We start from the raw sequence: 16,827 nt of genomic DNA on the forward strand, positions 1-16,827 counted from the left end.
TATTTTTCGTGGCTACTCTTAAGAATTTTCCTTAATAGTTGGTCTTCATTCGTTTTCTTCAATTTCACTGAAAGAGTGGAGACTGGGATTTGTGAGAGGAAGTTGCTGAAATGGACATGGGGTATTGGTGACTGGTGAGGAATTGAGTTGGGGAAATCTGGGTGGAGAAGGTCATGTAGACAGCCTTGAGCAGAAAGATGATGGATGGAAACTTTATTTTGGGGAGTCATGAAGACTTCTGAACAGGGAGTGACACAGATACCTGTTGCTGTGGCCGCTGGGCCTGCTCCTTTTTAGCCTTAGGAGAAATTGCCAGCAGAAACCGTTTATTAAAACCGCTAACCAGGCCAGGCATGGTGGTTCACGCCTGTAATCCCAGCACTTTGGGAGGCCAAGGTGGGCGGATCATGAGACCATCCTGGCTAACACGGTGAAACCCTGTCTCTACTAAAAATTCAAAAAATTAGCCGGGCGTGGCGGCGGGCGCCTGTAGTCCCAGCTACTTGGGAGGCTGAGGCAGGAGAATGGCGTGAACCCAGGGGGCGAAGCTTGCAGTGAGCTGAGATGGCACCACTGCACTCCAGCCTGGGTGACACAGCAAGACTCCGTCTCAAAAAAACAAACAAACAACAACAACAGCAACAAAAACACAGCTAACCAAAGCCAGATACAAGGCATTTATTTACAATAATATACAGACTTTATGAAAAACTGTGTCAGGGCCTTTGTTAGCTGTTTTATAGCTGACAAAGCTATATGTTAGCTGTATGCTTTCTTTGACCTTTCACAATAATCTGGTTAGATGGAAATTATTTCCCTGCCTTACAGAGCAGGGAGATAAAGTGACTTGCTCGGTAACTGGCATAGATAGAGTTGAACTCAGTTCTCTTGGACAGAAGTCCTGTGATCTGCCATATATACTAAGGAATTTATATAGTCCATTGACAACAAAAGTATTAATATTAAAAAAAATTGGACACAGTGCTATGGGCTAAGTTGTTCCCTTCTAAAATTCTTATGTTGGAAGTCTTAAATCTCAATATCTCAGAAGGTTACTGTATTTGGAGGGTCTTTAAATAGTTAATTTATTTAAATTAGGTCATAGAGAAGCCCTAATCCAATATGACTAGTGTCTTTATAAGAAGAGAAGATTAGGACATAAACACACTCAGAGGTAAGACCATGTGAAGACACAAGAGAGGCCTTAGAAGGAACCAACCCTGATAACACCTTGTTCTCAGACCTCTAACATGTAAAACTATAAGAAAATAAAGTTCTGGGTTTACATCACTCAGTCTGTGGTATGTTGCTGTGGCAGCCCTAGTAACCAATACACTGAGAGGTACCATGTTGTCTCCAATCAAGGTTATGGCTTTGGACAATTCCTCACTTGCGTATCTTGATTTCTGAGTATTCGGTGTTGGTGACCTCTGGTTTCTGAAGCTGTACCTTGTGGAAACGTAGGAAAGCATAGTGGAGCTCCGGCTCATCTCCTGAGATGGGGTCAGCCTCAGCAGGGTGGTCTGAAACTATGCCTCTCTGGAACTGGTGCTGATGACTCTGAATGGAAGAAAAGAAAAGATTCAGGGCTGGACAACAGGTTCTCAAAGACAGCAGCCAACGATCGGAAAAGGAGTAGAACTGATGGAACTTTATTATTTATCCATTCATTTATTATTTTATTTTATTTTTGAGATGGAGTCTCGCTCTGTTGTCCAGGTTGGAGTGCAGTGGCATGATCACGGCTCAGGCAGCCTCGAACACCTGGGTTCGAATGATCCTCCTGCTTCAGCCTCCCGTGTAGCTGGGACTACAGGCATGCACCACACCTGGCTAATCTTTGTAGAGATGGAGTTTCACCATGTTGCCCAGGCTGGTCTTGAACCCCTGGGCTCAAGGAATTCACCCACCTTGGCTTCCCAAAGTGCTGGGATTACAAGCATGAGCCACCATGTCCACCGCATTCATTTATTTTTAAATATTTAATAATTAAGATTGGCCAGCCCTTAGTGAGTGTTTACATTAATCAGTCATATTCTATTCTCCAAAAAATGCTTTGGAGTGGATTCCATGATGACATTCATCTTATAAACAGGAACACGGAGGCTGAGAGAGGCTCCACATATTGCTTAAAGAACACACATCTATACACATGCAACACTGAGCAGGACTCAGAACCAGCTTATTGTGTGGGTCATGTGACATGTGCTATACGTTAAGCCATGAAGAAAGCAAATTATGGCACAATTAAGGAAACATGAACCCACATAAATGAGAAAGAACCAGTGCAAGAACTCTGGCAAATCTAAAACCCAGAGTATCTTCTTACCTCATAATGACCACACTAGTTCCCCAGCAAAAGTTCTTAACCAGGATGAAATGGCTAAAATAACAGACAAAAAATTCAGAATCTGGATGACAATCAAGATTATTGAGATTCAGGAGAAAGTAGAAACCCATTCCAGGGAATCAAAGGAATCCAGTTAAACAACTGAAGAGATAAAAGATGAAATAGCCATCTTAAGAAAGAACCAAACTGAGCTGATAGAGCTGAATAACTCACTATAAAAATTTCATAACACAATCAGAAGTATTAACAGCAGAATAAACCAAGCTGAAGAAAGAACACCAGAGCCCAAAGACGGTTCTTCAAATTAACTCAGGCAGACAAAAATAAAGAACAAAGAATTTTAAAAATGAACAAAACCTCCAAAAAATGTGGGATTATGTAAAGAGACCAAATCTACAACTCACTGGCATCCCTGAAAGAGAAGGAGAGAGAGCAAGCAACTTGAACAACATATTGGAGGATATTGTCCACAAAAATTTCCCCAGCCTCTCTAGAGAGGTCAGCATGCACATTCAGGAAATTCAGAGAACCTCGTTAAGATGATATATAAGACAATCATCCCCAAGACACACAGTCATCAGGTTCTCCAAGATCAATGCCAAAGAAAAAATATTACAGGCAGCTAGAGAGGAGAGACGAGTCATGTGCAAAGATTATCCCATCAGGCTAATAAAGGACCTTTTAGCAGAAAGATTGCAAGCCAGAAGAGATTGGTGGCCTATATTCAGGATCCTTAAATAAAAGAAATTCCTATCAAGAATTTCATACCCAACCAAATTAAGTTTCATAAGAGAAGGGAAATAAAATCCTTTTCATCCCAAGCAAATGCAAAGGGAATTAATTACCGCCATATGTGCTTTACAAGAGGTCCTTAAGATAGTGCCAAACGTGAACACAAAAACATTTACCTGCCACCACAAAAACACACTTAAATACGTAGACCATTGACACTAGACAGCAAATATAAAAATCAAGTCTGCATAACCACAACCTAACAACATGATCTCAGGATCTAATCCTCACATATCAATAGTAACCTTGAACATAAGTGAACTAAAAACCCAAATTAAAAGGCATAGAGTGGCAAGTTGGACAAAGAAGCAAGACCCAACTGTATTTTATCTTCAGCAGACCCATCTCACATGCAATTACACCTATAGGTTCAAAGCAGAGAGATGGAAACAGACCTATCAAGCAAATGGAAAGCAGGGGTTGCTATTCTTATTTCATACAAAACTTATTTTAAAGCAACAATGATCAAAAAGGACAAAGAAGGGCATTACATAATGACAGAGGGTTCAATTCAAGAAGAAGACTCAACTCTCATAAGTATATATGTACCCAACACTGGAGCACCCAGATTCATAAAGCAAGTTCTTAGAGACTTACAAAGAAAGTCAGATAACCACACAATCATAGTGGGAAACTTCAACACACCACTGATGTATTGAACAGATCATCCAAGCATAATACTAACAAAGATATTCAGAACCTAAACTTGACACTTGAGCAAATGGATCTAACAGACATCTGTACAACCCTCCACCAAACAAAGTCAGAATACACATTCTCCTCATCAGCACATGGCACATACTTGACCATAAAGCAAGTCTCAACAAATTTTAAAAAAAGAAGAAAACAAATCATACCAGCTACACTCTCAGCCCACAGCACAATAAAAATGGAAATCAATACCAAGAAGATCTCTCAAAACCATACGACTAAATGGAAATCAAATAATCTGCCACTGAATGACTTTTGAGTAAACAATGAAATTAAGGCAGAAATCAAGAAATTGTTTGAAATAAATGAAAACAAAGATACAACATATCAGAATCTTTGGAACACAACTAAAGCAGTGTTAAGCGGAAAGTTTTTAGCACTAAATGTCCACGTGAAATAGTTACATATATCTAACAAATTAGCAACCTAAGGTCACACCTAGAGGAACTTGAAAAACAAGAGCAAACCAACCCCAAAGCTAGCAGAAGAAAAGTAACCAAAATTAGAGCTGAACTGAACAAAATGGAGGCGAGAAAAAACATACAAAAGATTTTTTCAAAACCAAAAGTTGGTTTTCTGAAAGAATAAATAAGACTGATAGACCACTATCTGGATAATAAAAAAGGAAGAATTATCCAAATATACACAATCAGAAATGACGAAGGGGACATTACCACCAACCTCACAAAAATACAAAAGAAGAAAAAACCCTCAGAGACTATTATGAACACCTCTATGCCCGCAAACTAGAAAACCTAGAAGAAATGAACAAATTCCTGGAAACATATTATAAAACCTCCCAAGATTAAACCAGGAAGAAATTGAAATCCCAAACAGTTAAGTAATGAGTTCTGAAATTGAATCAGTGGTAGGAAAACCCACCAACCAGAAGAAGTCCTAAACCAGATGGATTCACAGCTGAATGCTACCAGATGTATAAAGAAGAGCTGGTACCAGTCCTACTAAAACTATTTCAAAAAATCAAGAAGGAAGGACTCCTTCCTAACTAATTTTATGAGGCCAGCATCATTCTGATACTAAAAATCTGGCAGAGACAATGAAAAAGGAAAACTTCAGGACAATAACGCTAATGAACATACATGCAAAAATCCTCAGCAAAATACTAGCAAACCAATTCCAGCAGCACATCAAAAAGCTAATCCACCACAATCAAGTAGGTTTTATTCCTGGGATTAAATGTTGGTTTAACATTTGCAAATCAGTAAATATGATTTATCACGTAAACAGAACTAAAATAAAAACCGCGTGATCATCTCAATAGATGCAGAGAAGGCTTTTGATAGAATTCAATATCCCTCCATGTTAAAAACCTTGAACAAGCTAAGCATCAAAGGTACATACCTCAAAATGATAAGAGCCATCTATGACAAACCCACAGCCAACATCATACTAAATGGGCAAAAGCTGGAAGCATTCCCCTTGAGAACTGGAACAATACAAGATGCCCTCTCTCACCATTCCTCTTGAACACAGTACTGAAAGTCCTAGCCAGAGAAATAATGCGAGAGAAAGAAAAGACATTCAAACGGGAAGAGAGGAAGTCAGACTATCTCTGCAGAAGATGTGATTCTATATCTAGAAAATTTCATAGTCTTTGCTCAAAGGTTCCTAGATCTGATAAACAACTTTAGCAAAGTTTCAGGATACAAAATCAATGTACAAAACTCAGCAACATTTCTATACACCAGTAACATCAAAGATGAGAACCAAACCAAGAATGCAATTCCATCACAATAGCTACAAAAGAATAAAATGCCTAGAAATAGAGCTAACCAACCACGGAGGTGAAAGATCTCTAAAAAAAGAATTACAAAACACTGCTGAAAGAAGTCAGAGACAACACAAACAAATGGAAAAACATTCCATGCTCATGGATAGGAAGAATTGATATTATTAAAATGACCATACTGTCCAAAGCAATTTACAGATTCAATGCTATTCCTATTAAACTATCAATGACATTTTTCACAGAACTAATAAAAACCACTCTAAAATTCATTTGGAATAAAAAAAGAACATGAATAGCCAAAGCAACCCAAAACAAAAAGAACAAAGCGGGAAGCATCACTTTACCTGATTTCAAACAATGCTACAAGGCTACGATAACTAAAACAGCAAGATACTTGTACAGAAAGACACATAGAACAACGGAACAGTTTAGAGAACCCAGAAATAATGCCGCACACTTACAACTATCTGATCTTTGACAAAGCTGACAATAACAAGCAGTGAGGAAAGGACTTCCTATTCAATAAATGATGCTGGGATAACTAGCTGGTCATATGCAGAAGATCAAAATTGTACTTCCAGCTTTCACCATATAAAAAAAACAAAAACTCAAGATGAACTAAAACCTTAGATGTAACATGTAAAATATTAAAAACTCTAGAAGAAAACCAAGGAAACACCATTCTGGACATTGGCCCTGGGAAAGATTGCATGGCCAAGACTCCAAAAGCGGTTTCCACAAAAACAAAAATTGACAAGTGGGACCTAATTAAACTAAAGATCAGGGTTAAGAGGAAAGCTTCTGGCCGGGCGCGGTGGCTCAAGCCTGTAATCCCAGCACTTTGGGAGGCCGAGACGGGCGGATCACGAGGTCAGGAGATCGAGACCATCCTGGCTAACACGGTGAAACCCCGTCTCTACTAAAAAATATAAAAAATTAGCCGGACGAGGTGGCGGGCGCCTGTAGTCCCAGCTACTCGGGAGGCTCAGGCAGGAGAATGGCGTGAACCCGGGAGGCGGAGCTTGCAGTGAGCTGAGATCTGGCCACAGCACTCTAGCCTGGGCGACAGAGCGAGACTCCGTCTCAAAAAAAAAAAAAAAAGAGGAAAGCTTCTTCCGCACAGCAAAAGAAATTATCAGCAGAGTAAACAGACAACTTACAGAACGAGAGAAAATATTTACAGACTGTATACATCTAACAAATGTCTAATATCCGGAGTCTATAAGGAGTTTAAACAAATTAACCAGCAAAAAACAAACAACTCCTTTAAAAAGTGGCAAAGGATATGAACAGACACTTCTCAAAAGAAGACTTTCATATGGCCAACAAGTAAAAAAAGAAATGTTCAGGCCGGGCGCGGTGGCTCAAGCCTGTAATCCCAGCACTTTGGGAGGCCGAGACGGGTGGATCACGAGGTCAGGAGATCGAGACTATCCTGGCTAACACGGTGAAACCCCGTCTCTACTAAAAAATACAAAAAACTAGCCGGGCGTGGTGGCGGGCGCCTGTAGTCCCAGCTACTCGGGAGGCTGAGGCAGGAGAATGGCGTGAACCCAGGAGGCAGAGCTTGCAGTGAGCTGAAGTGAGCTGAGATCCGGCCACTGCACTCCAGCCCGGGCGGCAGAGCGAGACTCTATCTCAAAAAAAAAAAAAAAGAAATGTTCAATATCACTAATCATTGGGGAAATGCAAATCAAAACCACAATGAAATACCACCTCACGCATGTCAGAATGGCTATTACTAAAAAAAGTGAAAAAATAACAGATGTTGGCAAAGTTGTAGAGAAAAAGGAACACTTATACACTGCTAGTGGGAATGTAAGTTAGTTGAGCCACTGTGGAAAACAGTCTGGAGATTTCTCAAAGACTTTAAAGTAGAATTACCCTTCAACCCAGCAATCCCATTACTGGGTGTATACCCAAAGGAATATAAATTATTCTATCTTAAAAACACATGCATGCATTTGTTCATTATAGCACTATTCACAATAGCAAAGACATAGAATCAACCTAGATACCCATAGATGGTGGGCTGGAGAAAGAAAATGTGGTACATAGACACCGTGGAATACTATGCAGCCATAAAAAAGAATGAGCTCATGTCCTTTGCAGCAACATGGATAGAGCTGGAGACCATTATCCTAAGCAAATTAACACAGGAACAGAAAACCAAATACTGTATGTTCTCATTTAAATGTGGGAGTTAAACATTGAGCACACATAGACACAAAGAAGGGAACAATAGACCCTAGGACCTACTTGAGGGTGGAGAGTGGGAAGAGGGTGAGAATTGAAAAACAACCTACTGGGTGTTATGCTGATTACCTGGGTGACAAAATTATCTGTACAGCAAACTCCCATAACATGCAAATCAACTATAACCGTGGATGTATCTATTTCCTCTTGCAGCTCTGTTGGTTTTTATTCATTTATTTTGATAAATAATGCTCTGTGATTGAGTGCATATACATTTAATATATTTATATATTTAATGAAGTCATAGGAGCCAGTTACATAAAGTATTGTGTGATTCCATTTTCATGAAGTTCCAGAATGGATGAAACTAATAGATAGTGATAGGGGTCATAAAAGTGATTGCTGGAAATGAGACATTGACTGGGAAAGAAAATGAGACAACTTGGAGGGATGATGAAAAGATTCCCTATCTAAAGTGGAGACAAGGTTACAGTTTGTGTACATTTGCTCAAACTAATTTAACTGGATACTTAAAATGTGTGCTTTCTATTATACGTAAAGTATGCCTCCTCCATAATGTCATAAAGTTGACATTAAGTAAACACTGTAGTTGATGTGAAAAATGCAATATAATGGTGATGAGCAGTAACGACTTTGGGTTGATTTGGACTGTCTAATATAGGGCTTGTATCTACCACATTCTTTGTACTTAATGCACCTGACACAGACTAAGTTTTGTTCATTTCTTTTTCTCAATAATCAATGCCGTAAGAAAAGGCTAATATTCCAGGAAATATGATAATCTGATATATGAGGAGCATAAATATCCCCAACAAATTAACTGGAGTACATATTTCATTAGAACTATTAGATTCAGTTCCACATGTGACTATTTTAAATTATTGACATCAATGCTTTTTAAATTATTACTGAATCAAAACTTTAAAATAGTCACATGTGGAACTGCAGGGAATGTCAGGTGTTAATGAAGAAATGCCTCAGGGTCCTTACGTAGGGCAGCATTCAAAAGGGGTAATGCTGAGTGGAAATTAAGGTCTCTATCACTCACCCTGGAGCCTAAGAGCATGACGGGGTTCATATCGTCCATGTTTTGCACTGGCTGGGCTGCTTTCTTCCTTCTGGTCTTCACTCTGAGGGAACAGCACCAAGCCTTTCAGCCTGGTTATTTGGAGCCTCTTTCCCCAAAAAAGAACCATCTCCCCACTCCCTATGGAGAGTACAGAAGTAATGAAGAGGTCCAGGTGATCCCACAAGCCCAAGAGTTGGACCATGGTTTCAAAGAGACCTCATGCTTGGCTCAGCTGGTCAACGGGGTAATTCATACCACCACTACCCTCCCTTTCCTCACTCTCGACTTTCCCAAGCACCCCATTTTCCTCCACTTGGGTTTTCTGAGATTCTGCCACCTGTGTGCCCTTCCCACATCAAGTCTTTCTGTGCCTCCCTGGAGCCCACTCTCACCTGAAGATGAAGCAAACACAGAGGAAAACCAGGGCTGTGGTGCCAGCTCCCCAGACTGCTCCCAGGACACCACCAATCCCGCCTTCTGGTTTTCCTATAATTTGAATTCTGAGTGAACTCCAGTTCCAATTCCAGTACATCCTCCCAACAGCCATTCCTCTCCACCTTCCACTACTGTGACCACCCCCAATCCAGGACTCAGTCACTCACCATTTCACTGCCCTGTGAACCCGGAAACAGCCTCTTCTCTCTCCATGACTCCCCCTTCCCCCAACTGCAAGACTGAGGACGTTGTGCCCCCAGCCACTCTGGTCTGGGCCTTGGAAACATCTTCTCCAAGCTTCATTTCTCTGGAGCAGTTAGGGTTAAATTATGTCTCCCCACAATTCCTATTTTGAAGTCCTAACTCCCAGCACCTCAGAGCATGACCTGATTTGGAGAAGGGTCATAGCTGATGTAATTAGTTATAATGAAGTCATCCTGGATCAGGGTGAGCCCTAATCCAATATGACTATTGTCCTTATAAAAAGGGGGAAATGTGGGTTGGGTGCGGTGGTTCACACCTGTAATTCCATCACTTTGGGAGGCTGAGGCGGGCAGATCACGAGGTCAGGAGATTGAGACCATCCTGGCCAACATGGTGAAACCCCATCTCTACTCAAAATATAAAAATTAGCTGGGCATGGTGGTGGGCGCCCATAGTCCCAGCTACTCTGGAGGCTGAGGCAGGAGAATCGCTTGAACCTGGGAGGTGGAGGTTGCATATGTCAGATTATCACGTTGCAGTGAGCCAAGATTGCACCATTGCATTCCAGCCTAGCAACAGAGTGAGACTTCCTCTCAAAAAAAAAAAAAAAAAGGAAAATGTGGACACAGACGCACATGTGGACACAGACACCACCATGCGAAGATTAAGTCAGAGGTCGAGGCAATGCTCCTTCAAACCAAGGAACACCAAAGACTCTCAGGAAACCACCAGAAGCCAGGGAAGGAGCATGGAAGAGATTCTCCCTCAGCCTCAAAAGGAACCAATTGTAACACCGTGCATGATCTTGGACTTCTGACCTCGAGAACCGTGAGACAATACATCCCTATTGTTTAAGTCATACACTTTGAAGTACTTTGTTATGGCGGTCCTAGCAAACTCCTACAAGAACCCAGGCTTCTCTTCCCCCAGCTGTCACCTCTTAGCAGACTCCTGACCTGGCAGCAGCTGGGACAGAGCTGCTCTGGGATGTTCTGGGCCTCAAAGCTGAGCCTGAGACTTTAGCTGAATCCCTGGCAGAGGCTCAGGGATCTGTTGGCCAAGGGACCGACGGGTCGGGGGTGACTGTGAAGGAGCCATGGCTGCTGTTCCCATTCCTCCAGCATCCCCTCCCCAAGCTGCCAGTGCAGGGAGGAGCCGCTGCAGTGTGGACTCTAAGCCTCCTAGAGGCAGCAGGGTCCCAGCAGTTGTGAGGGGTCTGGGGAGGAAGGACAGGACTCAGCAGGGGCCTCTTCTCTGAATACTAGGGAGTTCTCGCCCAGCTGCCCACACTCTCGCGCACCTGCCCACACTCACGTTGCACAAAGAGACTCAGAGAGATTTGCAGGGAGCCCAGAGGGTGCTGAGCGCGGCAGGTGAAACCTCCTTCTTCTGCAGACCCTACTTGAGACAGCTCCAGGATCCCGGTATTGGAGATGGGTGTGGCGTTCAGGGCAGGGAAGCCGTGGAACCAGCTCAGGTGCGCAGGGGGGTTGCCCTCAGCATCACAGAGCAGCCGCAGAGCCTGGCCCTCCAGGACAGGGAGGGACGAGGTGTTTTGCAGGATTTTGAGGGCTTTAGGGAGAGAGGTGCAGAGAGTGAGAGATGGGGTGTAGGGACAAGGCACTGGTGTCCCTCTCCTCCTGTGGGGTCCACACTAGCTCTAAGGAGGAGACTAGTAAAGTGGGGGCCTCAGGCCTTCAGAAAAGCCCAGACCATTTCCCTGGAGCAGCCCAGGTTGCCCTGCAGAGCGTGGAGCAGAGCGTCGTGGCAAACAAGTGCCGTTCCTGGACCATGGAGATGCCTGCGGCAGTAGGAAAACAAGCAGCATCAGAGAGAAGGGGGAGTGCGAGGGGTGCGGCAGCTCCTGTGGATGAGGTGACAAAGGCTGGGGGTGAGCAAAGATTCAGTTCGGGGCTTTGAAGGCTATGGAGGCCTTAGTCCTGGCTTCTCATTTTGATCCCCGTTAGTCCCTACTCTGCTTCCACCCAGCCCTGGAGACAACAGGACAGGCTGGTTCCTACCTGTGCTGTTTCCTTGGAAGATGCTGACGGTCACTTTCTGTGGAGCATCTGGGGTGGAAAGAGGTGGCAGCCTCAACATCCCTGAAGAGGAACGGTAGGCATGGGGCCTTCCCCTCAGGAGCCATGAAAACAGGGAAGGGAGCTCTCCTCTTTGGCCACCAGGTCCCCAACTTTAAGCTCTGGCTCAGCCCTGCCCTGTTCCCCCACACCCTCAGGGACCTGGGGATCCTGGCCCAGCACTCACAGGAGACATTGAGCTGGATGGTTCTCTCCATGGTCACACCGACTCCAGGGAATGTCACCTGACAGGTGAGGTTGGTGCTGTGGTCCTGGGGCCGTGGGGTGATCATGAGTACTGAGGACTGGGTGGTCCTGGGGCCCAGGGAGGTGGGGGCAGCTGACATCCAGGAGAAGATGGGGGGCATCCCCTGCTCACAGGCCCAGGGCACAGAGCAGGTCAGGGTCCTGGAACAGCCGGACTCCAAGGTCCCTGGGATGGAGATGTTGGGCCTGTGGGTCAGGGCTGGTGAGGAGATGGGGACGCAGGATCAGGACGGGGGTATGAGGTTTCACCCAGAGGGAAGCCCAGTCTCCGGTTCAGCTCCTCCCCTGAGCCCAACAGGCTTAATTCTACCCACCTCCCAGGACCGGAGTCCCGTCCCAGGTCCCAGCCCTGCCCTACAGCCTCCATGACCTTCCCCTGATGGCCAGTCCTGGAGGTGGTTCCTTACCCATCACACACACAGAGAGCTTGGAAGATATATAAGATGTATAACCAGATGTCCATTTCCGCTTCAACCTAAAGAAGTATACAGCACTGTCCCTCCTCTGGGCATCTCTGATGCTCAGGGAGCAGTTCTTACTGCTGAGATCCCAGAGGAGGTGGAATCGGCCCCGGGTCTCCTCCTGCACTTCTTCATCTGGGTCATTTGTGGCCACTGGAACATCAGCCCCTTCCAAGAACCAGTAGCCATAATATTTGTACCAGGATGAATAGGTACCGGGCAATCTGCAGGGTAGGAGGACGCACAGACCCTCCTGCACCGTCAAGGACTCTGGTCCCTCCAGCTGGAATCTCCACTCCTCAGCCAGGGCCTCTATGGAGACATGAGGGTCAGCTCCGCCCAGCCCCACGGCCCCTCTCCCCTGGCCCACTCACCTGCCCACAGCAGGAGCAGCAGCAGCGGTAGCATCTCTGAGGCGGAGGCTTCCTGGGCTCCCTGCGTGAGCAGAGAATGGGAAGGGAGTGGAGGGGAAGGATTGCCGGGAGGAACGGGTGTCTGGAGAGGAGCGCGTGATCTTGGCGATTCACAGAAGAGGAACTGCAAAGCCACAGGCCGTCGGAGCTCCACTCCCTCTGCACAGAGCAGACGGAAACCTTGCGACCCAGAGACCACAGAGACCTGCTCAAATGAGAGCAGAGGAGCAGAGACTGCGTCCCGCCTCCCACCTCGGGGCTTCCTGCGAGCACCAGAGCCTGGACCAGGGCCTCCGGGGGCATCTGAGGAATGGGGCACCCATGTCTAAGGCCCTCCTACTCTGAAGTGCTTTTCTGTGCCCCACTGTTTACACCTGGGAGCTGGTCACTGCTGGCCTCAGAGAGTCACAGCCTCATCACAAGCCATGAGAAAGTCAGTCCTGCAGGACATAGGATTCTGTAGGGTCTGTGGGAGTGTTTGGGGCAGTGAAAGGAAGAAGTGTCCCAGGTGCAGTGTGTGTGGTAGCCACTCATTCATTCACTCATTCATTCATTCATTCACATAGTGAATGTATGTAGACGGGGCTGGAGAAGAGGTGCCAGGGACCTGGTCCCTACCCTTGAGATGATCCCCATCCATAGTCTCCCATCCTCAGCACACACCCACATCGTCTAGCTTTAGAGCTGTGGACACTGGTGAGTTTGCCATGTGTCACAGTAGAATGCTGGATATTTTTTAAAACGTGAGTATGGAGGTTTTTCCTTGACAGCCAGTATGCTTACAAAATTTCAATGACATCTCCAAAATAAGAACCATGCAGCACTTCATGTAAACCAAAAGGGAGGACACCTATTTTGTGAATTGCAGTGCAGAAGAAACTTCTTTGGAATTAATGTTGCTACTCAGTGCAGTGTGGACTGGAGAAGTTTTTTTTAGTTCCTCATCATAGAGATTAGCAATTTCTTTCCTGTAAAAAAATCTGCTTCTCACGGTTAAAGGTGGCACAAAAGACATATTTCTGGGCAACGTGAGTGGAATATCCAGAGAAAATTAAAATTTTAGGTCTAGTTCACAGGGTTTTCCATTTTCCTCTGTGCAGTATGCATCTGGCAAATCTTTAATACCTATGAGGTATTAGAATTTGCCAGCATATATTTGTAATGTTTTTTATTTCTACAAACTTAAGGAGTAAATGTAAAATTTTGTTGCATGTATATAATGCATAGTGATTATGTCAGGATATTTAGAGTGTCACCTGAGTGACAATACATTCTTGTTAACTAAAATCACACTATTCTGCTCCCTAACACTGAGTTTGTTCCTTCTAACTCTATGTTTGTACCACTTCACTCACTTCTCTTCATCTTCCCTCCTCCCCTTATCTGACCCTTTCCAGTCTCTGTTGTCTGTCTTTCTACTGTCTACCTCCATGTGATAATATTTTTCTAGCTCCCACATGTAAGTGAGACCATGCAATATTTGTCTTTTTGTGTCTGGCTCATTTCAATTTAGATAATGAATTCCAGTTCCATCCATGCTGCCGCAAATGACACGATTTCATTCTTTTGTATGGCCAAATAGTATATATACCATATTTTCTGTATCCATTCATCTGCTAATTGACACTTAGGTGGATTCCATATCTTTGATATTGTGAATAGTGCAGCAAAAAACATGTGAATGCCGGGATCTCTTTAATGTATTTATTTCTTTCCCTTCGGGTAGATACCCAGTAGTGGGATTGCTTGTGTGATCGAATAGTAATTCTATTTTTAGTTTCTGAGAAATGTCCGTAGTGTTTTCCAAAGTGGCTGTACTAGTTTAAATTCCCACCAACAGTACAGAAGAGTTATCTTTCTCCTCATCCTTGCCAACATCTGTTATTTATTTATTTATTTATTTATTTATTTTAGTAATAGTCATTCTGACTGGGTAAGATGGTATCTCATTGTGGTTTCAATGTGCACTTCTCTGATAATTAGTGACGCTGATCATTTTTTCATATTGGCTGTTCTTATGTCTTCTTTGAGAACTGTCTATTCCTGTCCTTTGCCCACTTTTTACTTGGATTATTTGCCTTTTCCTGTTGAGTTGTTTGAGTTCCTTGTATAGTCTGGATATTAGTTGCCTGTCAGAAGAATAGTTTGTGAATATTTTCTGCAATTCAACAGGTTGTTTCTTCACTCTGATATTTCTTTTGCTGACAGAAGCTTTTTGTTGATTAAGTCTCATGTGTTTATTTTTGTTTTTGTTGCCTGTGCTTTTCAGCACTTAGTCATAATTTCTGACTCTTCTGGCCAATGTTCAGAAGAGTTTTCCCTTGGTTTTCTTCTAGCTTTTTTAAAATATAGTTTTGGGTCTTATATTTAAGTGTATGATTCATTTTGAGATTTTTTTTTTATATAGTGAGAGAGAAGAATCCAGTTTCATTCTTTTATGTGGGGATATATGATTTTCCCAGCACCATTTATTGAAGAAGGTGTCCTTTCCTCAATATAAGTTCTTGTCAGTTTTGTTGACAATCAACTGGCTGTATACATGTGGCCTTATTTCTGGGTTATGTTCCATTGGTCTATGCATCTATTTTTATGTCATATCATGTTGTTTTGGTTATTATAGCCTTGTAAAATAGTTTGAAGTCAGGTAATGTGATGCCACTAGTTGTGTTCTTTTTCCTTAGGATAGCTTTGGGTATTCAGGCTCTTTTTGGATCCATATGACTTTTAGAATTGTTTTTTACAATTCTGTGAAGACTGACATTTGTATTTTGATATGGATTGCATTGAATCTTTATATTGATATAGACCAATGTGGTCTTCTTAATGATCTTAATTCTTCCAGTCCATGAGCATGGGATGTTTTGCCATTTGTTTGTGTCACCTTCAATTTCTTTCATAAGTGTTTTTTAGTTTTTCCTGTACAGATTTTCACCTGGTAGGTCATTAAGAGGATATTGTTTAATTTCCATGCATTTGTCTTGTTTCCAGAGTTCCTCTTCATGCTGACTTGTTGTTTTGTTCCATTGTGGTCTGAGTATATTTTTAGTATAATATTGATTTTTTTAATTTATAGAGACTTACTTTGTGGTCGAATATATGGTGTATCCTGGAGAATGTTTCATGTACTGATGAAAAGAATATATATTCTGCAGTTGTTGGGTAGAAGTTCTGTAAAAGTCTGTTAGTTCCATTTGGTCTATAGTGTAGTTTAAATGTGATGTTTGTTTGTTGATTTTCTGTCTAGATGTTCTGTCTAATACTGAGAATAGGGTGGTGAAGCTTCTTACCTTATTGTATTGCATTCTATCTCTCTCTTTAGACCTAGCAGTATTTTCTTTATAGATATGGCTGCTCCAGTGCTGGGTGCATATATATTTAGAATTGTTAGATCCTCTTGCTGGGTTGATCCCTTCATCATTATATAATGACCTTCTTTGTCTTTTTCTACTGCTCTTGACCTGAGGTCTGTTTTATCTAAGTATAGTTACTACTGCTTACTATTGGTTTCCATTTGTGTGGAGTATCTTCCTCCATCCTTTGACTTTTGGTCTATATGTGTCTTTTCTTAAGGTGTGTTTCTTTAAGCTGCATACGGTTGAGTCATTTTTAAAATCCATTCAGCCCTTCTATATCTCTTAAGAGGATACTTTAATCTATTTACATACATGGTTATTATTGATTTGTGAGGCTTCCTTTCTGTCAGGTTATTAACCATTTTCTTGTTTTAAACACTCCTTATTTCTTTCCTTTTATCTTATTGTTTGTCCTTGTGATTTGGTGGATTTCTGTAGTGGTACCATTTGAGTCCTTTCTAGTTCTCATTTGTATGATTGCTTTACCAGTGAATTTTTTACTTTCATGTGTTTTCATGATGATAAAATCATCCTTTTGCTTCCAGGTTTAGGACTCATTTGAGTATTTTTTGCAGGACTGGTCTAGTGGTAATAAGTTTCATCAGCATTTGTTTGTCTTGGGATTACTTTATTTCTCTTTTATTTATGAAGAATAGTTTCTTTGCATATTCTGTGGTGGCAGTTATTTTTTCTTTTAGTACTTAGAATATATCAGTTCCTTCTTTTC

The 16,827-nt window shown here is 42.7% G+C and overlaps 1 protein-coding gene across 5 annotated transcripts; it reads right to left on the bottom strand.

The window, feature by feature from the left end:
- Positions 1-654: 654 nt before the first annotated feature.
- On the bottom strand, positions 655-12,944 carry SIGLEC6 (sialic acid binding Ig like lectin 6). Of its 5 annotated transcripts, none has more exons than XM_033224319.1 (8): positions 12,709-12,942; positions 12,281-12,646; positions 11,794-12,072; positions 11,550-11,630; positions 10,843-11,100; positions 9,282-9,375; positions 8,869-8,950; positions 655-1,560 (listed from the first exon to the last, which is right to left on the bottom strand). In XM_033224319.1, the coding sequence occupies exons 1-8, from the start codon at positions 12,740-12,742 to the stop codon at positions 1,387-1,389; spliced, it is 1,368 nt and encodes a 455-aa protein (XP_033080210.1). In that variant the 5' UTR covers positions 12,743-12,942; the 3' UTR covers positions 655-1,386. The 5 variants fall into 5 exon arrangements, with proteins under 5 accessions (XP_033080210.1, XP_033080211.1, XP_033080209.1 ...); XM_033224320.1 differs by having other exon boundaries at positions 11,550-11,597; positions 12,709-12,939; XM_033224318.1 differs by having other exon boundaries at positions 11,794-12,039; positions 12,709-12,924.
- Between the last annotated feature and the right edge of the window lie 3,883 nt (positions 12,945-16,827).

This window comes from Trachypithecus francoisi, unplaced genomic scaffold (genome assembly GCF_009764315.1).
Source record: "Trachypithecus francoisi isolate TF-2019V2 unplaced genomic scaffold, Tfra_2.0 Lachesis_group12, whole genome shotgun sequence".
Lineage (NCBI taxonomy): Eukaryota > Metazoa > Chordata > Mammalia > Primates > Cercopithecidae > Trachypithecus > Trachypithecus francoisi.